General features: G+C 48.5%; 8 protein-coding genes across 8 annotated transcripts; 4 read left to right on the top strand and 4 right to left on the bottom strand.

The window, feature by feature from the left end:
- Positions 1 to 1,455: 1,455 nt before the first annotated feature.
- Positions 1,456 to 2,038, top strand: ALT_4849 (uncharacterized protein; the record flags this gene model as incomplete). The annotated part of the gene is made up of 3 exons (XM_089599813.1): positions 1,456 to 1,644; positions 1,714 to 1,798; positions 1,857 to 2,038. 3 exons carry the CDS (start codon positions 1,456 to 1,458, stop codon positions 2,036 to 2,038), a joined length of 456 nt encoding a protein of 151 aa, XP_089456151.1.
- A 615-nt stretch (positions 2,039 to 2,653) lies between these two features.
- ALT_4848 (uncharacterized protein) lies at positions 2,654 to 3,262 on the bottom strand (the record flags this gene model as incomplete). The annotated part of the gene is made up of 1 exon (XM_089599812.1): positions 2,654 to 3,262. One exon carries the CDS (start codon positions 3,260 to 3,262, stop codon positions 2,654 to 2,656), a length of 609 nt encoding a protein of 202 aa, XP_089456150.1.
- Positions 3,263 to 3,631: 369 nt separating this feature from the next.
- On the bottom strand, positions 3,632 to 5,287 carry ALT_4847 (uncharacterized protein; the record flags this gene model as incomplete). The annotated part of the gene is made up of 1 exon (XM_033556974.2): positions 3,632 to 5,287. The coding sequence occupies one exon, from the start codon at positions 5,285 to 5,287 to the stop codon at positions 3,632 to 3,634; it is 1,656 nt and encodes a 551-aa protein (XP_033412865.2).
- Positions 5,288 to 12,840: 7,553 nt separating this feature from the next.
- Positions 12,841 to 14,224, bottom strand: ALT_4846 (citrate synthase; the record flags this gene model as incomplete). The annotated part of the gene is made up of 3 exons (XM_033556973.2): positions 12,841 to 13,624; positions 13,691 to 13,885; positions 13,953 to 14,224. 3 exons carry the CDS (start codon positions 14,222 to 14,224, stop codon positions 12,841 to 12,843), a joined length of 1,251 nt encoding a protein of 416 aa, XP_033412864.2.
- Positions 14,225 to 14,707: 483 nt separating this feature from the next.
- ALT_4845 (TauD/TfdA dioxygenase family protein) lies at positions 14,708 to 16,213 on the top strand (the record flags this gene model as incomplete). Its single annotated transcript, XM_033556972.2, has 8 exons — positions 14,708 to 14,930; positions 14,984 to 15,260; positions 15,306 to 15,578; positions 15,640 to 15,669; positions 15,734 to 15,825; positions 15,888 to 15,966; positions 16,020 to 16,046; positions 16,105 to 16,213. The coding sequence occupies 8 exons, from the start codon at positions 14,708 to 14,710 to the stop codon at positions 16,211 to 16,213; spliced, it is 1,110 nt and encodes a 369-aa protein (XP_033412863.2).
- A 369-nt stretch (positions 16,214 to 16,582) lies between these two features.
- Positions 16,583 to 17,971, top strand: ALT_4844 (putative solid-state culture specific protein; the record flags this gene model as incomplete). Its single annotated transcript, XM_033556971.2, has 1 exon — positions 16,583 to 17,971. One exon carries the CDS (start codon positions 16,583 to 16,585, stop codon positions 17,969 to 17,971), a length of 1,389 nt encoding a protein of 462 aa, XP_033412862.2.
- A 106-nt stretch (positions 17,972 to 18,077) lies between these two features.
- ALT_4843 (putative FAD monooxygenase) lies at positions 18,078 to 20,290 on the bottom strand (the record flags this gene model as incomplete). Its single annotated transcript, XM_033556970.2, has 5 exons — positions 18,078 to 19,088; positions 19,155 to 19,375; positions 19,435 to 19,912; positions 19,974 to 20,160; positions 20,238 to 20,290. The coding sequence occupies 5 exons, from the start codon at positions 20,288 to 20,290 to the stop codon at positions 18,078 to 18,080; spliced, it is 1,950 nt and encodes a 649-aa protein (XP_033412861.2).
- A 515-nt stretch (positions 20,291 to 20,805) lies between these two features.
- ALT_4842 (O-methyltransferase) lies at positions 20,806 to 21,758 on the top strand (the record flags this gene model as incomplete). The annotated part of the gene is made up of 3 exons (XM_033556969.2): positions 20,806 to 20,871; positions 20,926 to 21,651; positions 21,711 to 21,758. The coding sequence occupies 3 exons, from the start codon at positions 20,806 to 20,808 to the stop codon at positions 21,756 to 21,758; spliced, it is 840 nt and encodes a 279-aa protein (XP_033412860.2).
- Positions 21,759 to 24,187: the final 2,429 nt, after the last annotated feature.

Genomic DNA, 24,187 nt, shown 5'->3' with positions numbered 1-24,187 from the left:
CCCCATGAATGCCGATTCCTTACATGTAATATACGACAGATCAGCTTTAATTCTCGCGGCAACGACTTCAGCACATACTGCAAAGCGGAAAGTGCCAGTCTCAAAGTGTGTAAAAGTCCGATCTGTGTAGGTGGACAGATGTTGTCTGGAAAACCTGACGGTCCGTTGGCTTGTACCACCTTCTGCGGTGAACTCGCTCATCGCGCTCCTGGGCATCACCGGCGAGGAGAAATTGCTGCGGTACACGCAACTGTTAAAGACTAACGATGCATCGGCGCCTTGACTGACGCATGTCTGGTGTGGTTCAGGACTTCTGCAGTGTTGGGACCGGAGTGGTCCCGGGGGAACGAACCAATATGGAGGATGTACCAAGCCCACACACGCTATCAGGGAAGGATATGGTACAATGAGTCGAAGCGAAAGAGCTGCACAGTGTGCGGCAGAAATAAGAGCCAAGGACTGGAAGCTATGACAGTAGGAATTGGTGTGGAATACAAATTATTCAAGCGGAAAACAGCCCATGGCTGCCTGTCTCATCCCTGGGGGAAGAAGATCTCACAGGGCAAGGTAGTCCAGCGAGACCCTGGGCAAAACATATTATGGGAGGTCGCGACCCCCATTGACTCTGAAATGGGCAAATTATAGGACAACATCCCGGATCCTTAGTTTTTGTGATGAGCTTTATAATAATGATTAGGCAAGGTTGTCTTGGGCTGAAGACACAGTTGTCGTCGCTAGAACTTGGAGGTTAAAGAGTAAATGCCCAGAGAGGACCTTGTCTTACTAGCGACCATACAAACTAAACCAGGAGGGTTGACCACATGACTGACCTGGAGTCCTTCGCATGAATCAGGGAGCTAAAGGACATGTCTACTTTAGAAGGAAGAATATACACATCGTCCTTGTGACATACCCATGGAGCCGCGGTCTGACGGGGGACAGCATCCACCATCGCATTCACGAGGAGAATGGGCAAATGACTTTGGGGGTACTTGGCCGGGGTCAGAAGTGGGGAAACCAGCTGAGATTCCAGACTGACGAATTCCTTGATTTCAGGAGTTTCCCCACACCACTGAGATCATCCTTACTTGACGTGGATCACTGTCGACAGGACGCCCATCCAATGTTGAGAAACTGGCCTCTGGGATGCAACGGTATCCCGTGCGGTGTGTGATGCGGAGTACATGCAGTGGCTATGATGCGCATGTCTCACCTAGCACCCGTGTTGATTGGCGGGGAAACGGATACCCGAGCGGTGGCCTGACAATCCAGGACGTTGAATGGGCCAGGGCGCCGCGATGTCTTGGATGCTCTTCTTGGATGTTCCTCATCGGTAACTCATCGGTACTGCAGTGTTTGAGTAGCAGAGCTATATGAGGCCCCTTCCCCTCATCTAATCGGGGTTGAGACAGGTACTTTAACTATTCCTTGCTAACCTTTCGACTAATATCCGCCATGAAGACTTCTCTGATTGCGTTCGGTGCCCTCCTCGGCCTGACCTCTGCCCAGAATGCCATCGTGAATAACGACTGTAGCACCACCGTGTACGTGCAGTCGTTCCCCTACGATGGCAGCGCCCCCGGCCCTCTGACCACCATTCCCTCGGGCGGAACATTCTCGGAGAAATTCAGAGCCTCTGGATCGGTACGTTTATCTGTTCTGCCCTGAAGCCAGATAAGATAATGAGAGAGGCTGACCAGAACGAATGCGCAGACCATCAAGATCGCCAAGACGAAAACGCTGGATAAACCTCTCTTCTTTGGCTATTCATTCTCTTCTAACCCAGACTATGCGTACTGTGAGGATTCCATATCCACTTGTCCTCTACGAAATCTTCCACTAACAGCATTTTTCAGATGAGCTGAGCAATGAATGGGGTAACCCCTTCGCGGAAAACCACAACACGCTGAGCCCCGGAGAAGGCTGTGAGGAATTTGACTGCGCGGCCAATGATGCTGGCTGCTACAGTACGCCGGCTCACAAGAAGGTCTATGGTTGTCCCCAGCCGGTTACTTTGACGGCATCACTGTGTGTATAACCATCCATCTTTCATACACCATACCATGATTTAGGGGGATGGTTATCACTCTGCTTGCTTCCCTGAAGCTATCACACTCTATCAAGGTCTTTTGCAAAAGTAAAATGTGTGATATACACGGCTATTAGCCCCGCCCTAGTCCTCTGAACAAACCTTACCTTTTAGTCTTCATTAACAAGAATCCGATCGGTAGTAGTCTTATCCATGGCTGGTTCTCAACCATACTTAGTAAGTACAAGAGTTCAGATGTAGAGCTTTCAAGGACGATATGTGCGATGGCTCTTGCTCTGCCGTGTTTCAGTTGCATGGTTTTTAATTGCAGGCCCCAGGTGGATATTGTACCTACCCTTATCCTGCGACAAGAAGCATGCGACGTCATTGGATAAAACTATAATTAGCAGCATCGAAGGTGCAGCTCTGTAGCTAGCTATATATATACAATCTACTGGGCGGAGACATAACGATACCAGCTAGAGGACGTTGGACAAAGTTGTAGACATCCCTCCAACCCTAGTGCTTGGCCATCTAGATAAGAGTGATACACAACGACGGCAGGTTGCAACGACCGTTCATGACCAAACTAAGCATATCGCACTTAAAATTTGCGAATGGCTCCTAGCTAGACTCATTTGCAAATCTAAGCACATCAACAGAGCCACCCATAGCCTGGGTCGCGTAGTTAAAGATTCCATAACAGTATCCCATAAAGAAAAGATAGTCGGTGGTAACAGAATAGGCGTCTCCCAGCTCGATGAATGTGCTCCCATCTAAGCTGTAGATGAAGTGCGCTTCGTGGGAATCCACGGCGGCAGCATCAAGACTAACCTTCAGCCACACCTTTGTTCGGATAATTGGAGTTGTTGCTACAGTTGTGCGTGTGCCTGTCGTTCCTCCGTACGTTCCCGTGGCAAGACCATGGGTAACAACCACACGATCCTCGGTGCCATTGCGGACTATGCCAATCCAAGCACTTGCGTCCTTCAACGCTGCTAGTCCGGCATGGTCGCCATCCGCCATGTTGCTGAAGTCGATCTCCACTACTCCATAGGGATTTGCACCATGAAGACGGCGCGTGAGCGTGTTTCTTGCCGCATAAAGATCCGCTGTCACAGTCGCGGTGTGCAGAGTCAATCCAGGATTATGAAGGGAGAATTTTGTCGTGTCCAGATTGTGGTTCCATTGCCAGCTGGACCAAGTGTCTCCCCCGCGAATTTTCACGTCCATGCGGGGGCAAGGAGGAATCCGCCCGGTGGTGACCCCAAACCCCAGCGCCATACAGATCCACTGAACCCGATATCCGCCGCACCTCCGCTGTATAATAGATATAGTCTGATTAAGTATATAGAGATAAGTTAAATACCACCTAGATCATCTGTACTAGACAGCAGGGGCAGACAGGGAGGGGTGATGCTATAGTGGGGATGGGGGGTCATGGCACTGATAAACCAGCCCCTGACAGGGGCGGGCGGAGCTTGCTCATAGGATAGGCGACAACCGCACCTACTAAGACACAAGCTATATCTAGGGCCATTATTGAGGTGACTTGCAAAGTAGCTCAAAAGTCTTTCTTACTAGGAACTTAATGCTTCTAAGCTACTCATCAGTACTTCCCCTTTTCGGCCAGTCCTCATAGTTTAGTTCAACTTTCCATGAGTCTGGGCGCCAAGATTCAGGTGCGGATGCAAACAACTCCACTTCGGAAGCATCTACGATGTATCCGTTATAGAATCCCCAATCCTCCACTGAGCTATGAACTTCCGCCGGCGTCAGCTCCTTCGCCAAATATGTACTACCCTGCTTAAGTTTCGCCGAGTACATTTTGAAACTTGCAACCGGAGCGGCAAGATCTATCCCTAGTTCTTGACTGCGAGCCTCTAGACGACACACGAAGTGGGAAGGAGCGTCTCCCCTTCCCCGGTTTCGAACCCTGGCTTCCTGAAAAGCAGGGCCGGTCGGGGCCACGCCTAGGTCGTCCAGCATCCAGTCAAAGAGATCTTTGTCCTCTGTATAGACAGCTGCGTGTAAGACTGACGGTCTCATCTCAGTCACTGTGCTCGCCAGAGTTTTGTATGTATTGTGATTAGCTGGATTAGGGAACCAGATTAGGTATGGCATGTGGGCAAGAAATTCTTTATAGGGTTGCCTCTTGTCCAGATTAATGATACGACTCAAGTCATTGTTCATAATCATCCGAGCATGTATCGCACTCGTGGCATGCGAGCTGGCCGGCCAGTCTGGTATAGTTTGGGTCCTACACCAGAGGGCGAACATAGAGTTGTGATAGATCCCACGCACGAGGCACCCTGGCTCCCCTTCAATCATGCAAGGACGACGCAGTCTTGCATATCTTTCGATGTTCCCATAATAGGCCGCCATCAGGATCAAAAGGTCCTTGTTGCCCTGTGGCAAATCAACGGGGAGAGGTTGAGAGAGCAGTTCGGGTAGGTAATTTAGCTGTGGTTCTTCTGAATTCACCTCGCCCACGTTCATGTCCTCTGTAATGTTGAACATTTTCTCCTCAAACCCAGAAAAGGGAATAAGATAGTCAATCTCGTCAGCAAACATATCATCGGCATCTTGCGACTCTTCCATGGTCGCTCCTTCAATGATGGGTTCTATCTCTTCGCCTCGGGGTTTTCTGATGCCTTGTTTAATATCGAGAGTAGATACGATTGCTGTATCATCGTTCAAACATGCAGGCCTTGGATTCTGCAGCGTAATCTCTCTGGTGTAATCATTCATGATGGGATATCGAACAGGATTTCGCACGATGGCTTCATAGATTTCCATGCATCCACTAGCGCGAGCTTCCTCGGCAACAGAGACGTCAGGTAACAGATCCATCTCGAGATACAATTCCGCATAGTTGGCTACGGCACACGCGCGAGCAATCTGGTACGACATGTCAGGATACTGCTGCCACAGCTTCCTGTAGGTGTCTTGCGATGCCACTTGAGGGTGCCAGATGCAGTAGGGTCTGTCTCGCGCTTCAGGCATAGATGGAATCTTGTTGCTCATAATTGCGCGAGCGTTCAAAGCACGGGAGACTTCTGGCACATATTGCCTGAGCTGGTCGAGGTCTGGATGCTCGGCGAATTGCTCATGGTATCGAATGCCCCGGATGACGCAAAGTCGCGTGATTCTGCGTCCAAGAGCCACAGGGACAGCTTTGCCACGAAGAGCATCCCTGGCCTCGCCAAGGTCGAAGGCCAGCGACCTCAAGCGGTCTCGGATGTTGTTGTCTGCCATGTCGGAATGTTGGGCGGTAGACTGGCTCAGAAAAGCCTCAGACCAAGTTAAAATAAGCCGGATCGAGCAAGATAGGGGTTAATGTCACCGATCCTTATCAAGAGTGAAAGTTATACTTAATGCGTAGACGTTCAAGCATGTAGTTATTTTTCTCTCCTTTTTTTGAAGGGAAACGTACGTGAGTCCGACTATAAGGTGCAGCAGGCTAGCAGCGGATAATCACCAAAGGCTGAGCGAAGCCGGACTGAGCGCGGTGAGACCATGAGACAAGGAGCCTAATGGCAAGGCCTTTGTAAAGGCTAGTGCTGACATGAGTGAGACTAAGAGCCATATTGATGTTGCTTGATTTGGATTTTTTTTCAGGCGTCCGACTTTTAAAGCAAGCTCACCTGATCTGAGTCCACTATTAATAACCTTGGAGCCTTCAAGGCTTCAAGAGTCCCTTTTAATTTCTCACATACTGACAAAACGAGTCATGTAGTTGGTGGCTCTAAAGTGAGCAAATTAAATAAGGCGACCCAATGTAACCATAACAATCCGCCTGATCCAGTAATTGGTTCGGCTTTTCCCGCGTGGAGATGGCTGCCTCGATGCCTGCCGTCGATGTCTCCCATTTCTCATGAACACGAGCGCACGGCATAATTAAAGGAATCCTTCTCTCCTGGAATCATTCTTCGGCAATTAGGAAAAAAATAACCCTCCCAACTGTTGGAATGTCATTTCTTTGAAGTTGTTGTCAGTTTCGCTCAGACATGGATATAGACATGCGTCTGTGTTGGAAAGAAATTGCTCTTTAACACTGCCTACAGGTTCTCATCGCGGTCGCCAGGGCCAAAGTACTGGCAAGGCAACCGCCCCGACCGTCCCAATTATGAAATGCCATTGGAGCAGACCTTTCTTCCAAGACACGGGCTGGCTGCGTGTCAGCCACCGCGAATTGGATAATGCAAAGACAGCCATCAACTGTCCTTTCCATCCCCATGAGGGCCGACTGCTGCTACGTCCCGGTGAGATTGTTCCTGTGGACATCGAAATTCTCCCAACGCCGACACTTTTCCATCAGGGTGAAGTGCTCCAGGTGCGCATCCAAGGTAATGATAGCTTCCGACACCAGACACCAGATGTCGTACAATTCCACGAAGAGACAGTCAATGAAGGTAAGCATACTATTTACTCGGGCTGCATCTTTGACCATACTTGGTTCTTCCGGTGGTAGTCTAGTTAGTTTTGTATCTGTCTTTGGACATAGAGCCTTGATAAGGAAGCTGAATGGAGCGGCAGGGAATGCGCACTCTCTTTCTACCATAGATTGCTACTTGAACAATTATAAGGGCCCTCATGCCTCGTAAGGGAGTCGTGTGTAATAGGACCACTGAGAATCCAATGTTACATCAAGCACTGGTACAAGCCTCTTGATCGTTTGACACTAGGTGATCCATACCAAGGGCTACGCACCCCGTGGGGTACTGGCAGCTCTTCTCCCATGCAAGCCACGCTGCCGTGCACAGTTGATACAAAATAATAGCCTTGAAAAATTAAGGCTATTACGTATGCACAGAGAAACTTGACTAGTCCAACACACTAATTAGGTTAGTGTCCAACTCCATCGCACATATGCCACTAGCTAATGCAAATCGCCACATTGCACCCCCAGTTCACTTACCGGGGAGTCTACTTACTAGTGCCCAATCCATGTCAAACAGAGCGAACATCCCACGCCCATCCATCGATGCAGGTGATTCGGGCCGCCCTTGGATGCGAGGGATCTGGGAATCGCGCCTCAACTGTTCTTTTCGGCGGTCGAGGATTCTCGACTTGATCAAGTTTCGCTGATCCTGTATTGCCGCTAAGTATATGTGTGATACCTGCTTGATGGTTTGTTGACATCGTCTCACTACCCTATTCCCTTCCAGCATACTACTAACCGTTTCGACGGCTGTTCAAAGAATGCGAGTGATGCCAGAAATAGTATACGTCCGCAGATTTACCAATCCCCTGAGGAGAAGAATAACGGCAGCTGACAGTGTCAGGGACGCATTAAGAGCTGATACTCTCATCAATCTTATTCTTCAAGGGTTGGTCAGACAACAGATCAGGGGCACTTACTGTAGTATGCAGACACAGACACTTACCATATCAGCAGCAGAGTCGGCCGCTGCATGCTGTGAGAGATGAGCTTCATAGATAGGACTATACAATCTAGACAGTAGCAAACACTATGGTTTATTTCCTGGTTGTAGGATCAGCTAGAAACATGCAAAACAAGCTTCTCCGATTATGTACTGGAGCACAGCGTGATAAAGCAAGGACTGAGCATTCAGGGACTGCAGGCTAAGGAGAACCAGCATATGTTCCTCTTGCCATAGGCCTGGTTGGGGATCCTTGGGATTGAGATTGTATACAGAAGACCCAAGTAATGGTAGGTATGTCATTCTCTAGTCTTTGAGCCTTTCTTTACTGGTAATGACACGCTCTAGTAAGGCTGGCAGGGATAGAGACATATTGCTTTCCAGATTATGGTTTATAAACATCCTCTATAATCTCACCCGGAATAAGGTTTAGAGTACTGGCATTTATCAGCAAAGATATGATCATATTATACAAGACAAAAACATTAGCACTTACCATGTTAACATAAATAATGTGCTGATGGATAACTTTGCTGAAGATGCCTCATGAAGGTTGATTCCTATCTTCCTTGTACTGGGTACCTCCGTTGGGTAGGGATGATGGGTATTGGTGATATAGGACTTTGGTATAAGAGCTGGGCGGCCTAAGGTCATACTGCACATTCTGTTAATAAGGACAGAGATGATAGAGTGGCATGAGAAGTATAGTGGGCAATGCAAGATGCTAACATACCGGTCCATCAGAAAGCACATCCACCAAACTTGAATCCGCGCCTCGCCATCTCCTAGGATCCGCGAAACAATGGTCTGTGCTCTCTGGAAATGATCATAAGATGAGGTGAGGTCATCTTCTGACGGTAGACCCAGTTGACCCTGGATGGTAGCAAATGCCATGCACATGTGGAGGATACAATACTCAACCGGCTCCTGTGTACTGGGATCGCTTTTCTGCAAGGACGCGATATAACCAAGGACTGTTGTCTCTCTGATGTATAGAAAGATATGCCCAGTAGTTCAAAGAAAATCTTCACTAAATGTTGCACCTCTGTCAGGGCCGGTAACATGGACGGGGCCTGCATATTCTGTGTTAAGTCAGTTAGTAACACCAGTTCCCTGAACCTATGGCAACGGGCGTGCTGGATCTTGATACTGCGCTGATTCCTTCCCAGGATGGGGTGAGTGACATGTTAGATGCTCTGTGATATGACAGCCCTCGAACAGCACAGCACGGAGGATGTTGTCCAAGGAGGCGGTATGGGATGTCGGACCTTTGTGGTCAAAACCCTTAAGCAGAGGATACTTGCAGCCTGAAATGCTCACTTACCAGAATGACCCCTTTTATATTTATTTGAAAAAATGATGCAGCACATCCCATCGGCCCGATCTGAGTCGCCTGAGGCGTCGGCAAGGGTACACTTGATAGCCATGAGTACACATCCAGGAATACTTTACTCTGGGCCATGACTGTGTGCATGAGTTGCTCGACTCTGGTCAGTCGTTCTCCTACTCATAGCCAAGGGTCTTTAGCACGTCTCGGAGTCTGAGCCTAGCATTAGCTTGATGGGGGGCTGTAACGACGCTGAAAGCCTATCTGAACACAACTAACACACATGGGCCGACCACCGTTGTAATGGGTTTTGTGATAGCAACATTGCTCACATGCATGTGCCGTCTGTTTCCTTCTGCTTTCTCTGTGATATGGGATAGTTGTGGTATTCATCCTGTGGGAACAGAATGTAGTCCTCATCATTGATATAAAACATGCCAGTACAAGCAAGCTTAGTTAGTGCCAATCAATCACAGTGCTGGAGTAGTCTCACACGTCTTTCACTAACTCCTTAATTGTTCTACTACAAGTTCACTGCGAGAGAGAGTTAACTAATCATGAATAGGATAATACTTTGCCTCTTTTGCCAGCTCTCAACCATGCATCCTGTTGGTTATGAATAAATACTTTTCCCGCCCCGACGCTGCACTCAAAGCCTCTAGTCCCAAGGAACTTCTTTTGTACCAGGTGGCTTGTGTACCACTTGATTATTCATGCATCATTTGTTATCATGCTTGTATACCATCTGTTTCTGTGACATTCTGAGTGTCTTCTTTAATCTACTTGCTATCGTCCAGCACGGTGGCGACATATACTTCATTAAATACTAACTGATCTTTCATGGGCATTCATCAGACAGACAATCTCTCCTAGACCCTCCGATTGGCTGGCTCATAACAGCTTTGTGGTTAACTCATTGGTATTCTATTTCGGATAATCCGAGTTCCAAACAATTCAACGCAATGGTCCATTCAGCGACTACTGGGGGGATATTGGGTTTATTCAAGAAACTTCTTCGCGAACACAGCTTCCAGCAATTCAGTTGTAAACAAAACACCGGTGATAACACCCTGATGTACTGCCTGGGTTTCAAATGACAATGACGCTTGGCTAATCAGTATCCAGGCGCTTTGTGGCCGCCAACCAGTTTAGCCTTCAGGCTGTTTTTCGACAATGCAAGGTCTTTCTCCAGAAATGGACAAGAGCGCATCAGATGCAGCCCTTCTACGAAGAGCTTGATGTTGAGGCGTACGAGCTGACCCAGCAAATGGTATGGGACTTTATCTCACTAAGCTCTTACCATTGAAGAAGCTTCCTAACCTTTGCCAATACATGGCCATATCTCAAGCTAGTTTCTGCTCGCCCAAAACGCACCAGCCACGAGATGTCTCTCATCCCCGCATTCGAGCTCCATTTTCATGCTCTGTATGAAAATCTCCTGCAATTTGTCCTGCCGCTTACTCTGAGCTTCCGCGCCCAGATATGTCACGTCCAGTATCATCCTCGACGCACATCATAGACATTAGCGGCGTCAATCTGCGACAATGGTGGTCGGTACATCAATATCTTCAGCTGGGCAGCACGCTTGCCACAGCCCATTACCCAGGAACTCCGGGACGAGTCTTCATAAGTAAACCGACCTTCATAGTTCGGTCAATCTAGCTCCTCGTCTAATCTAGCTACCATGTTTAAATAGAGAGAGAAAAGCGAGTACTATAAAAGTCGATCTCCCAGGAAGGATGTTAACGACGGATGGTCGTGAATACCGTCCCTAGTTCTTTAACCGATGCGCACCAATCCCTGCTATTGCTTAGTTTGAGGGGCGTCATACCAAAGCCTTATTGCCATTCAACATAGCAGTGAAAGCTGCATGATCAAATGCGTACTTAAGGATACATAAGATCCGGTAAAGAAGCCGAAAATAAAGAGCAAAGGCAATCAGGCCCATGCTGCTGGAGTCCGGCAGGCAGAGGACCAGAATAAAGCTCCAGACAGATAGCGCCGACGATGAAGATGTTGTAGCGGCCTATTTTATCGCTCATGGAGCCCGCGAAAAGACGGCCAAATAAAGAGCCTGCGTTCAAGATCGGCAGGAGATACTAAGCAAGCTTCGCGTTCATGCCTGACGCTAGCGCTTGGCTAGGAAGGTAATTAAGGGGCGTGCAGAAGGCGTACGTGAAGAGAAAGAAACCGACTGCAAGCAGGACGCACGCAGGACGAATTGGAATTCAGTGAGCGGCTTAACGACTCGCGCCCCTGTTATCCTCATGGGTCTTGGAGGTTGCCAGGCACGAACAGTCAGATTGGCAGTGATCAGGAGGAGAAGGAGCAGAAATCCGCAGGCGCGCATAGCCCAACTGAACCCGATTCGCGGATGAGATGTGATAGAAGGATCGGAGAAAGAAAACCGCCAACGCTGGAAGCTGTGAATAGAAATCCGAACACTGTTTCATGATTGCGATTAAACCAACCCTCCGCGCAGGCAATAGCTGACATGGTTAATTCAAAAGCATCGGATTTGGTCCTGGAAAATGGAGAAACCTACCGGGTGAGAAGATCGCAGAGGCACCAAGACCAGAACGGAGTCCCTGCGAAAGCAGTGTCTGATTGTATTCTTTTCAAAGACTAGCCATCATGCTGCCAAAGACGTGCATAATGCTACGTATTAAGAGCAATAGCCGGGGACTGTAGCGGTCGTACACGGCCCGTACGAAGGGTCCCTAAGAGATCATTAGTAATTGCGTCAGTTGATAGAAGATAAAACACATCATGCCCGTCATGAAGAAGACTCCCAGCGATGAAATCCATGAAACAATGCATGGTAAATAGCGTCAAGCAGCTCATATTAATAGTGCTCTTGGAACACGCCCACACCTAAGTCTTGTCAGCGCATACAGCCAAAGCTCGGTTGACAATCATACTGTTCAGCCAGCCAAAACTGCAAAAGGAAGTGCACCAAGCACGGAGCACCACCAGCCACGCGACAGCACCGCCGTCAGGAGCATCACTTCCTGGAGGTTTCGGCTGGGTATGGTAGCTCTGTCCGAATCATGATGCTGCGGCGTGGAACAGGCGCCTGAGCCACTAGCTTTCTGGTTGTTTCCTGCCGAGTTTTCCATGATGAGGCAAGCAAAAATAAGAGTTCTAAATCTTGAGAAAAGGCAAAGGCTGCTACAAGTGAATGAAGGTTCTGCCATGATTTTAGCTGAGCCGTTCTGGATTGCGTTGAGATTTATGATCGGGCTTGCTACATATCGTTGCAATATACGGCTGAAGCCGAGATAGCCCACAACCCGACCACATCGCCTTTGATTCGCTGCCAAAGGAATCTTGAGAAACAGGCTTTCTCTCATGGAAGACCGTCTGCGGATGGAACTAAAAATACATAAAAGGAACGAGAAATACTCTCCCGCCCCCAGCGCCAACTTGGGGCAGAACAACTCAGACTGTGATCGGCTTGTTTCATAAGGTGAGATTCAATGTTAATCTCGGCGGTGTTCCAAGGCCATATCGCGGTGGGAGAAAATATGACAGTCATTTCAAACCCACCCTAGAGGCTTCGACTTGCCGCTTCAAAAAGAACGCACTGGCTGAAGCGCTCGAGCAAGTCCGCGTAGGTGCCTATTGGTCTAAATGCAACTCTAGCCATGAGAGCCTTCTCATAACAAATCTGATGTTGTAAATTTTCCATATATATAAGGATCAAATTTACATACTACATCAGCATAAAGTCAGAGCTTTTTTTATCATCCCAGTCACAATTTTGAACTTGGTGCTTTCTCTTTGTTATCCGGCGATCTTGGAGCCTTAGTGCTTATATAACTATCATTTCCACTGGTACTCCCTGTCTCTGACCCTGTATAGATCTGTTGGGGCCGCCATATTGCCGGGGGCCGACCTACGTTGAAGTCGGTGAGTCCACTCCTTCGACAGAGATACAATGTATGAGCTGTGAACTTACCAACAGACTCCCTCCACTGGGCCAGAACGCCAGGGATCCGTGAGACAATCACCAAGGGCGTAATTAGTTCTGTAGGAATGCCCCTGGACAAGGACCACACTGCATTAGCATGGATTACTTATTTAATGTTGCATACTCAGGGCACAGAAAGGACATACAGTGCAGTGTAGACAAAGCTACCATACAGATCGGCATTCGCAAAAATTTTGCGAGCAGTGAAGTAATCATCGCTGCTAGCAATGCGATCGATCTCGAATGCCACCTTAAGGAGCGGGTCCCACTCATTTACAGGGACCTCACCAGTGAGATCATGAAGGATCTCCTTGATCGCCTCTGCGCGTGGGTCTGTCGCTTTGTAGATTCGATGTCCGTATCCAAACAATCGACACTCTTTCCGTTTGACTTTTGCAATGAGCTCGGGGACCTGATCGGTTGTCCCGACCTCTCGCATGACATTGTAGGCAGTGTCGATCGCCCCGCCGTGTAGGGGTCCATACCCCGCCGTGACTGCCGCGATAAATGAGGAGATTGGATCGGCTTGGGTCGATGCCACGTGCAGGAAAGCGGCGGTTGAGCATGTCATCTCATGGTCTGCGTACAGAATCCATAGCCGCTGGAGCGTGGCGATAATAGTAGCGGCAGGCACTCTCGAATTCTCTGCAAGGCCGCTCATGTGTACAATGTTCTCGATCATACTTGCGCTGACGTCTGCTGATTTCAGGGGGCGTCCAGTTTTGTGACAGGCGATCAGGGATACTGTTACAGTAACCACAGCAAGAATGCGCACGATCTGTTCGTCAACTAGCTTCATGTCATTCCCATAGAGGTTGCGTCCTACGTATGAGGGTAGCAGGTCCGGTCGGTCGGCGGCGAAGGCGCTGAGAGCCGCTATAAAGATGACTACTGATGGAGAATTCCGTCTGCGGAAGCATCAGGTTCATCAATCGAGGTCAGAAAGACGAATATAGTAAGGGAAAGAGTCCTACGGGAAGCTGGTAACAACGGTCTCAACTACTTGAGGGACAAAGCACTCCTCTGCAATGCATCTCTGAAGGTGCTGGAGTTGTTCTTGAGACGGCAGTGTTCCCCAGATGAGGAGATAGATAATCTCTTCGAAAGTCTTCCCCTCAAGTGCATTAATTGTGTGGCCTCGGTAGCATAGTAAGCCACTTTTTCCGTTGCTGTAATGGCAAATTCGACAGGTCACTTAGACATGATAGTGAGTTGTGAGGAGCAGGAACACCGCACATGTAAGTAATGTTGGATTCCTTCACCGCGGTATTCCGAAACCCAGGGTCAAAGACGCGAAGCCCTTCCTTGGAATGTTGGCTTGCATTTTGACTGTCATCAGCAGTGATCTGTCGAAAGCTGAGGGCATGCACCGCATTCCGGTAGATTGGAAAGGCGTATTTGGCTCCCGTACGACTGTCCTTCACGGAGAGGAAGCCTTCCGCCTTCTGATCCCCACTATCTGCAGGAATGGCAGACTGCAGCCAGGCATTTCGATCGGCATCATCCATAACCAGAAAATGATAAAATACAACAAGATATACCTCATTAAATCACCATGTCAATGTCCAGGCTGCGCTTGTGCGCTGGCTATATACCTCCCAGCATGCAATTGAACTGCGCATTATAGTCAATGACATCAGTAACTTGTGTAAGACCACTGCTTCCGTTTTGCATGTCAAATATGTCACAAACGGACGTCATTCCTGCGCCGCCGGCGGTAACTAGTAGTACTTGTAGTTATTGTGCAATGGCTTGGTCATATCTATTAGATCTAATGTTCTCATCTTCTAGGTTTCTACTAGTAGGTCTATTCAATCATGCATCCGTTCTCAGAAACTGACGTCAAAATGCCAAAGCTTGTGATTGCTTGCAACGTTGCATTGAACAGCAGGAATAGTGGTATTCCTTCATAATATATGGATACATTAGTGAAGTCAGGTTTTGTCCTTCAGTGACTTTCCACCTACCCCTCTGCTCTCACAGACCCGAACATGGCACCCCCTTCTGCAGATGCATACCCCATCCCCCAAGACGATAGATATCCTAGCAAATCTATCTCCTCGAGCAGGCTTTCAGGTCCCCTCAAATACTCCGGAAGCTTGGAAGAATACGAATCATTTGATCTAACTTCCGCCATTGGCCGGGAGTTCTCGACGCTGCAACTGAGCGAGATCTTGCACGACGATGCCAAGATCCGGGATTTGGGCATCATAGGTCCGAATCTCTATTGTGACGAAAGGGTAATTAAGATACTAACTCACAAGCAGTCTCCCAGCGTGGAGTGGTGTTCCTGCGCAACCAGGACTTGAGCATCGCTGACCAGAAGAACCTGGCGATCAAGATCGGGCAGCTGACAGGCAGACCCGCGGCATCTTATCTCCATAAACACCCCCTTTCGAACGGCAAACGCGGGCTTGCAGTAGACAAGGACGGGAAGGTCGACGATGAGGTGACTATTATGTCTTCAGAGCAGAATAAGAAGCTGTATAAGGGTCGTTGTGGTCCTAGTACAAAGCGATTAGCTAGCGAGGGATGGCATTCAGAGTAAGTAGATCGTCTACGGACCTGGGACAACCTCGTTATTTACAGAGGTGGCAGTATCACCTTTGAACAAGTGCCATCTGACTACGCCATTCTGAAAATCGTGACTCCTCCGGAGGACGCAGGAGGAGATACACTCTGGGCGTCTGGATATGAGGCGTACGACCGACTTTCCCCAGCATTGAAGAAATTCGCCGAGGGTTTGACGGCCACCCATTACCAACCTGCGTTCAATGATGCCGTCAGAGACAAGAATATGGAACTTATCACAGAGAACCGCGGCAATCCGGAGAACAGCGGAGTGGAATTCAAGGCCTCCCAGTCAGTATATGCACTTGCTTGAGTTCTTTTCTAAATTTTTCTCTGACCAAGGCTGATACAGTCCCGTTGTGCGCACAAACCCGGTGACTGGGTAAGAGCATAACAATATGAGCTTCTTAAATTCGATGAATGAGAAATGAACTAATAATCAGCAGATGGAAGAGTCTGTTTGCTGCTGGATTTCAGATCCGCGCAGGATGGATTGACCATGTGACAGATTATGAAAGTGAGATGTTGAAGTCTTACTGTATGATTCTCACATGACATCTATTAAGTAATGAATTGGCTAACCATGTTTCTAACATTCAGTTCTGAAATTAATTTCTGAGAACCATGACCTTCAGGTGCGATTCCGCTGGAGTGAAAATGATGTCGCTATATGGGATAAGTATGCACAAACCCATGAAACCCCATGTGAGTCAACTTTCTAACCTCTACTAGCCGCTCTGTGTTCCATACTGCAACATAGTAAGTAGAATATGGTGGGAAAAGCCATGTAAAAGATTCCTTCTGACAACGGTGACAGTGACTATAATGGTGCTCGGGTTGGAAACCGAGTCGTTTCTCTAGGAGAGAGACCATTCTACGACCCAAATTCCATTTCCCGTAGGGAAGCACTTGGACTTGAGGTGTAGAAAACAGCATGGGCTCCGAATATTGAGCGAAATCTTGTTCCATCTTCGATGTAACAATCATAGGCTGGTTTAATTTAGCTGCGCGGGGCCAGTCAGAGCTCCGGATTAGGATGTCTTACAGGTTAAATTGAAAATTTTGGAACGTACGAATTTATCCAATGAATGAGCTCACCGAGCTTCTCCTATTTGAATCGGCTACGACGATCGCAGGCAGTGGAGCGGTCGCATCAAGGGGCCGAAAACAGAAAGTGAAGGCATCCGGATCCAGCCGCTGGAATGCAAATCCGTAGAAGCGTCAATCTCAACGCTTTCTCTTCTCTCTAGGCTCAATATTCTTCCAATTCTCATACGTCGATATGAGTTACTAAAATGGATACCCCATCTCTAATCACCCTCGATTATACCCTCTACGATCTCTACGCAGTCGATTCGAAGGATGGCCAGAACAGCGTCCTGATCTACTACCCTTTACAGTTCGGGCACACCCATGAGAGTACATCGGCCAAGTTTACCTACGGGTACAAAGTGGAAGAAGAGGATGAAGACGCCACGTCGGCCTTGACGATGGCCGCCAACCTGGTACCACAGAGATACGCGTTCTCAGCCGGCAGGATGCCTCTAGTTATTCTGGACGTTATTGCACAAAGGAGAGTGGGCGGCGAAAGCGAAGGGGATCCTAAAGCTACAGATTCTGTGCCCGCCCATCATCTTGATATCTACCAAACGTTCGCCCAGCTACAGCAAGACCAGCGGCCAATCGTGAGTTTTGCAAAGCATCCGGACAGTATAGAGTTAGGCTTGGACGCGAGGATCGCCGTTCTACAGCCCACCGACTGCCTGTCGCATTTACCACACCTTACCTGTCCGGAAACTCACTATGAGATCCTGTCAAAACGTGGGCTGGCTGTGTCTGGATTACCAACGCCGCTGTCTCGGGTCATTGACACCATGCTTGCCAACTACGAGGATCCCAGTCTACTTGCAATTGAGGCTGCCCGGATGACTGAGTCAATCGAGCAACATCAGATCCCTTTCATGGTCAAATTACCTCAGTCGATTTCAGGGATGGGCACCTTTGCCGTGACCTCCGAAACCGACCGAACGCGGATAAAAGCCATGCTCACAACCCAGTTAGGAGCCATGCTACGACAACTTAACCAAACGAACCGTCATCTTTATCCCTGCTCGATGGTCTTGCAAGACTTTGTTGACGGACCTGTGGTGGCTCTATCATTGTTCGTCACGAAGACCGGCCAACCGATATTCATTGCCTGCTGTGAGCAACTATTCGACGACCAATCGCATTGGATCGGCGGGTGCATCTCCTATCGGCAACAGGCAGGGTTTCGAAAGACGTTTTGCGCGCTCACAGGCAAAGTGGCTGCGTTCTTGCATCGCAAAGGGTATCATGGCCCGGCGGGTGTGGACATTGTTATCGATCGACAGAGTGGGGAGCAGTTGGTTATTGATCTGAACGTTCGGGTTACTGGCACTTTTCATCTAGGGCCTCTCACGGGTCATTTCACTCGGCGTGGGCTGTTCGAGGCTGCGATGATTAGCGGGCGATTGTTTTGTACGCGAGATGAATTCGAGGAAGTCTTTTCGAAGGAAATTGGAGAAGGCAGTTTGATTGTTAGTGGCTGGGTACATAATGAGTCACGGTCAAAAAGCCATGCTGCGATTACTGTTGGGGCTAGAGATTATGATAGTTTGCAGGAGTACCTTGAGCGGGTTAGGGCTGTTGGTCTACAGAATTAGTTTGTGTGAATATAACATTGCTCCTTTAATGCATATCCGATTCCTGCTACAAACCCGAGATGAATGGCCCCTATATACAGCTTCTATTACCATATTTCCAGCTGTATTATAAAGACAGAGGCTTCTGCGTCGCTTCGGGCATGATCGACCGCAGAAACTGTTCTAAACTCTCTACATCATCAATATCCGAAAGAAAAGCCAGATGCTGATCAGGCCGCAGTAAAGCCATACACCCCCTGTCCCCAATACCAAAAGACGAGTACAGCTTCCCTCCTCCGGCATGATGGTAAGCTTCGCCATCAGCCCAAACCCTGCCATAGTCTACACCGTCTTTTGTCCAAGGACGGAAGACCATCGGCAGATCGTTCAGCTCGATGTTAAGTCTATCCGCACAGTGAATGAGATACACGCCGAGAGCCGGAAACCCGCGCCGCGCCACGGATACCGGGTCATTCAACTTCTCGAAAGCTGAATTCGGGGAATTGAGGGCATTTGCGAGGTCTTCGACGCGGCGCTTCTGATCCGCGTTCGCAACGTCACCTCCAAAAACGATCAGATTCCATTGTCCCGTACTGGGGAGGACCTGCTGCAGATGGCATGCTTGCGAGTCGCTTTGGTTAAGGATCAGCACGCTAGGAATGCGAGCGCCGACTCGGAGATTCCGGGCCACAGATGGTCTGCTCCTGCAGGGCGCCACGTCTTTTGGCAAAGACGCATCCCAAACTGTTGCTGTGACGAGAGAATTAGGCTGGTAGATCACAGCGAGTCCCGACATTGAGGAATTCTCCTCCTCGAGCGCCCGCTTGTGGTCCTCGTCGAAGCGGCCACGTTGAGCCTCTGGATGCCCGTTCCGCTGGCTACACATTCCTCGGCAGATCCGCTGGTCTAGTGCAATCAGTCTTTCGGCAACGGGCACCCGTTCTTGTTGGTATGTCTCGAGGACACGTGGCAGCAATACACCCTTGATAACTGATGCGATTTTCCAGCCGAGATTGAACGTGTCTTGCATGCTGACGTTCATCCCTTGTCCGGCTTTCGGGGAATGCGTGTGGATGGCGTCTCCGGCGAGGAATATGCGGTTATATAGACCAATATTTCGGCAGATGCGTTGACCGACCTTGGTGTTGTTAACTTAGGTGTTTCAGGTACAGCGTCAAAAGAGCAAAAGAAGGGGTGAGCTTACGTTGTATATCGTTGACCAGTCAATGTGACATGTTCTCATGGTATACGGCTGCATGATAGTTGCAACCTGCTCCATGAGGACGTCGGCGTTGAGTTCTTTGCGATACCTGTCGGCTGCTTTTGGTGGGAGCTCGACGTACACGCGCACCAACTTTCTCTCCCGTGGAATCATCATGAGAGTTCCGTGATTTGATTTGATAATGAAACGTTTCCGGATGTCGGCTGGATGACCAGCTTGGATTAGCAATGTAAATAGCGATACTTGATCCGGCTGAACTTACGGAAATCCGTCAAGGGAATAATATCCAGAACACCCCAAGAATCGTCGTAACTTTCGCCCTCAAGCCTCAACCCGAGTTGCTTCCTGAGCCAGCTATGGGCTCCATCGCAGCCCAGAATGTACTTGGCTTCAACCGTTGTCCCCATTCCTGCGTATCCAGAATCATCCGATTGAGCCTCGCTGAGCTCGCTGCTCGGAGTAACCACGCCGTCAAACGGAGTCATTGGGTCGGATGGCACATTCTCCAGATTGACGCGGATCGGAAACGCATCGTGGTCGTCAATCGTCATGTAATCGATTTCGAACGAGGTGGGGATTGTTTCCCGCTTCACTTCAACGTGCTTTCGAGCCCACACATATTCCATGAGATAATCTTCTATTTGACCTTGGCTGAGCGTGGACTCATGGAACCGGGACCATCCAGGCTTAGAATTCGCGGTGACACTCTGCCTTTGCAGCTTACCATCAGCTGTGGTGCCCTGGACGCGACAGAGGTTGAGTCAGTGGATTTGCTATCGAAGACAACTTGAAGGGTCATACCCATAATGCAATCTCCACGGTGTGGTTTGCTTGAGCCCAGACTTTATCCGCCAGGCCGAAACTGTCCAGAATTTCTAGCGTTCGACTCTCCAGTCCGTCCGCTCGACCGCATCGCGTCTGATGCGACTTCTGATCAATTATTATGGTGTTCACTCCCATCTGGGCCATCCAGGCGGCGGCCATCAACCTTTTCACTGGCAATTAGTCCATGTGGTCATTTATTTAGTTTGGGAGACGAAGAAGGAAGTTGATAGAGCAACATACCCGGACGGACCAGCCCCGACGATCAAGACGTCGGTCCGGACTGTATCGCCCATGGTGGCGTGATTGGAGTCAAGGGTGTTTGGGGAATCAAAGAAACGTAGACACATGTTTTTGGCGAGCAACCGGAATTCAATTGAGTACATATTAGTGCTGACGCGCGGTGCGGAATATGGGAGCCTATGATCTGGCTAGTCTGGTCTGCGTCATGATCAGACAAATTTTCGTTTCGGTGGCTCAATCATGACTGTCAAACTTCCGCATTCAGAAGCACACTTGAGACACACCGGTTGGCGACGAAATGGTCTAGAGAATCGTAGTTGTGGATAAAATGAGTTGGGTGGTCCCGCGTTACATTCGAAGCCCTAAGTGATGGTGTCATGATTCATTCTGCGGGTGCAGAAGTGCTTTTATAGTTATCCTCCCACTGCAACGCTAGTTATTAATGATTATTTATTAGGGTGACGAATGTCATCATCTGTAAACTATTCTTTCAGACATCAGCAATTTGTTTCTGGGAATTCTCTGCTGTGTTCTTGGTGTCCTTCCATTAACCATATAACCATTCATAATGGCTGTCCTAACCGCAAACACATCCATATTGCAGGGGTTCTACAAGCCTGAAGAAAATGTCTTCGTAAGGAAGTCCCTGCGAAGCTCAAATATACTCTGAATTAAATAATCCAAATAGTGCAATGACGGCCGGGAAAACCAGCTCCTCGACTTCATAACCACTCATCCCCAACTCTCCTCCATCCGCAACTCGCCGGAGGCCGTACTCGCCGCCGTCGATGAGTTCGCGCGCACCAAGGACTTCCTGATGAACGTGGGCCCATACAAAGGGAGCATCATCACCGACATTATTGCCACCGAGCGGCCCAGCTCCATTCTCGAAATCGGCGGCTACATCGGCTACTCGGCCATCATGTTCGGCAACGCAATGCGCAACACAGGCGTTCCGGCGCCTCGCTACGTTAGTCTTGAAATGAACCCGAAGTTCGCATCCGTCTCGCGCGCTTTGGTTGAACTTGCCGGTCTCAGTGATGTCGTTGAGATTCAGGAGGGTCCGTGTCGGGCGTCCCTGCACCGTCTTGCGGCGGACACCTCGAACCAGGGACCGAGCTCGAAGAAATGGGATATGCTGTTCTTAGATCACTCCAAGATTTCGTATTTGAATGATTTGAAATTAGCCGAGGAGTTGGGAATCGTTGCGCCTGGGTCAATTGTCATTGCGGATGATATGAAGAGACCCGGCAATCCGATGTATTCGGATTATGTCAGGGCTGATACCGCGACGAAGGCGGAGGCCTATATGCCGTTTGTGGGTTGTCTGTCTGACGGGGGCATCTCGTTGGGAAATCCCTACTTGGTATACCAGACTACGCTGCTTGAAGGGCTGGAGCCGACAGGGCACATGGTGAGTTTTTATTACCCCCGCTTATTGCGATTTCGAAAAGCAGGCTGATGGAATGTAAGGATGCCGTCGAAATATCGCGGTGTGTGGACTTGGTAGACAAGAATTGAGCCGCTAGGGCAAAGACCTTTTTAAAGGGTATTCTAGTCAGCATTTATTTATCGTACAATCTAGTGATACCATTGGTACCAGCTAGCTCTGCAAAAGTGACTGCCACCTTGTCCAAATGTGCGGTCTGCAGTTGATACCATCCAAAACCTCGATTTGTTCATCTACCCGTTCTTGGCTGGCGACTTTCTTCGTCTATGTCAAATATCTCTGTCCAAATATGTGAGACGTTATATTCTTCAAAGCGCTCTACATGGTCCAGCTGATATATATGGAAAGAAACCCTAGTAGCAGTGTCGTGCGTTGGAGTATGTGGGTTTATACTAAATACAGGCGACTTTAAGGTTTCCTTAGCTCTGAAGTCCACATCTACTCTGGAGTCTGGAGTCTATATGCCTGTTTAGCAGAGTCCTATCCACTCCTCGAATACACATCCACTCCTATCTGCCATCTGGGAGTCTATGCCTTGGTAATTATTCATTCCCTATCTACCCACCCTCATAGTCTACATCAAATTGCAAATTCAATTAAAGGGGGAAAGGAAAACGGGCACTTAATCCCCTTAAAGCACTATAATCAATTTCTAAGGTCGTGGGGAAAAGTCCTTGTCTAATGTTGATGTGTTCCCTAAATTATATAAAATCTATATAAAACCTTGACCTGTCCAAGAATAGATCCATAAGAATCTGGATTATCCAGGCTCTATATTTACAGATACCTCCTTTATCCAGAGGGAACCATTAATTAGTCCATACATATAGCATTAATAGAACCTGAAAAGCAAGAGTCAGTAGATTTAATTACCCATAACATAATCTCATTCATATGGCTCACTTTAGCCCAAATGTTGTCAGCAAGCCCAAAGCTGTCTAAGATCTCTATCTATTATCGATCTTTCTAGCTACGTAACTAGTATACACCTCTTGAGTCCTGCACCAATAATAAGAGCATCTACGCAAATGTTGTCTCCAATCTTAGGCCTTTAACTGCTAATGCTGATAGCTCAGTACTACTGGTCTACACATGCATATTACTCTACTTTTTACGGCAATTTATTCACAGGGAATTTCTACCCTATGCAAATGTCGTGTTTCATGGATGATCGCTGCTTTTAGTTTTGTATCCAACACCAGTATGCCACTGTTCCAGTGACTATGTTACAGTAGCATATACTAACATTCCCCTTTTATGACGCGATGATATTTTTGAGTTCCGGGGCCAGTTGGTATGACAACGTGGAATGGCCCGTTGCGGCTGCAAACGGGAGGAACCCGCCCTGTTAATCCAAAGCAATGCCAATGGATTATATCTCAAAAACATAGCATGGGCAAGCACTAATGGGACTAATATGCTTTCTATAGCTCCTTACATCATACCAAGTAAAGAGATGAATTGCTACGACGAAGCTTGCAATGTCCAGAAATTATGGAATGGAATGAGTATAACCATCGAAATGGATTACCAAGATAAAAACGTAAAGACCTACAGCAGCATTAAATAACATATTTCTCAGCATTTACATTCATGAAACTCCAAACCCTCATGCACCTTTGGCTTTCTTCGTCTCTTACGAATCTGTTCGCCCTTCCAGTCCCGCAACACCAATGGTAACCAGGCCACAAAGTTGATGGCAGCAAACGTGCCCCAGGCAACATGGAATCTGTGGCGCTGCCCGAATGGCAAGGCGCGAAAGCTAATGGCGAATGCAAGGATTTGACCGAATAGGTTGATGAGTGTCGAAACCTTAGCCGCATGGGGCTTGTAGCAATCGGAACGGTAGGAGTAGGTCAGGGTCGTGCCAGCCTGCACCCTGATAGAGGCCACTACCATCCCAACTGCAAGACCAATCCATGGAGTGTTCCTGGATAGGCATATACTGTTGATAATCGACCCAACGGGCAAGATGAGACCGACTAAAGCCAGATAGAGACGAGCTTCCGGCTTGCGATATCCATTGTGTCGCCTCGCAGTTCAATTGATCGGCTAATCCGAGGCCCATCCTGTGGAGCATTCGCCAACCATGCATCTGAGAGATAACAGTATCCCCAGGAGCAACCCGTTGGTCCCGTTCTGCGCCGTGTTGAACTTAAACAGATCATCAGAAATACTCGAGGCCGTGAGAACAAAAATGATCGACCTATGTTAGTTGTCCTATTATTAACACAAGGAATTACAATCGCTGTATATTTCAGCATGTGGCACTTATTCAGAAACTCAGTTGGACGGAGTGGCTGGTCTAGGACTTTGGCTTAGAAGACCAGATGCTGCTAGAAACTGTGATTCTAGAGATTGCTGAACTCCGTCCGCGAGAACAGGGTTTTGGGGAAGGAGGAGAAAGACGGCAAAGATGGCGACCAGCATGATTGAGTTGATCTCTAGTCTGACCACTAGCGATGACCACCAGCGATCATGGAGCGCATTGAAGCTAGAG

The sequence above is a fragment of the Aspergillus lentulus genome, assembly GCF_001445615.1.
Source record: "Aspergillus lentulus DNA, contig: Alt08, strain: IFM 54703, whole genome shotgun sequence".
NCBI lineage: Eukaryota > Fungi > Ascomycota > Eurotiomycetes > Eurotiales > Aspergillaceae > Aspergillus > Aspergillus lentulus.
This window is presented reverse-complemented; position numbering and strand designations above follow the sequence as displayed.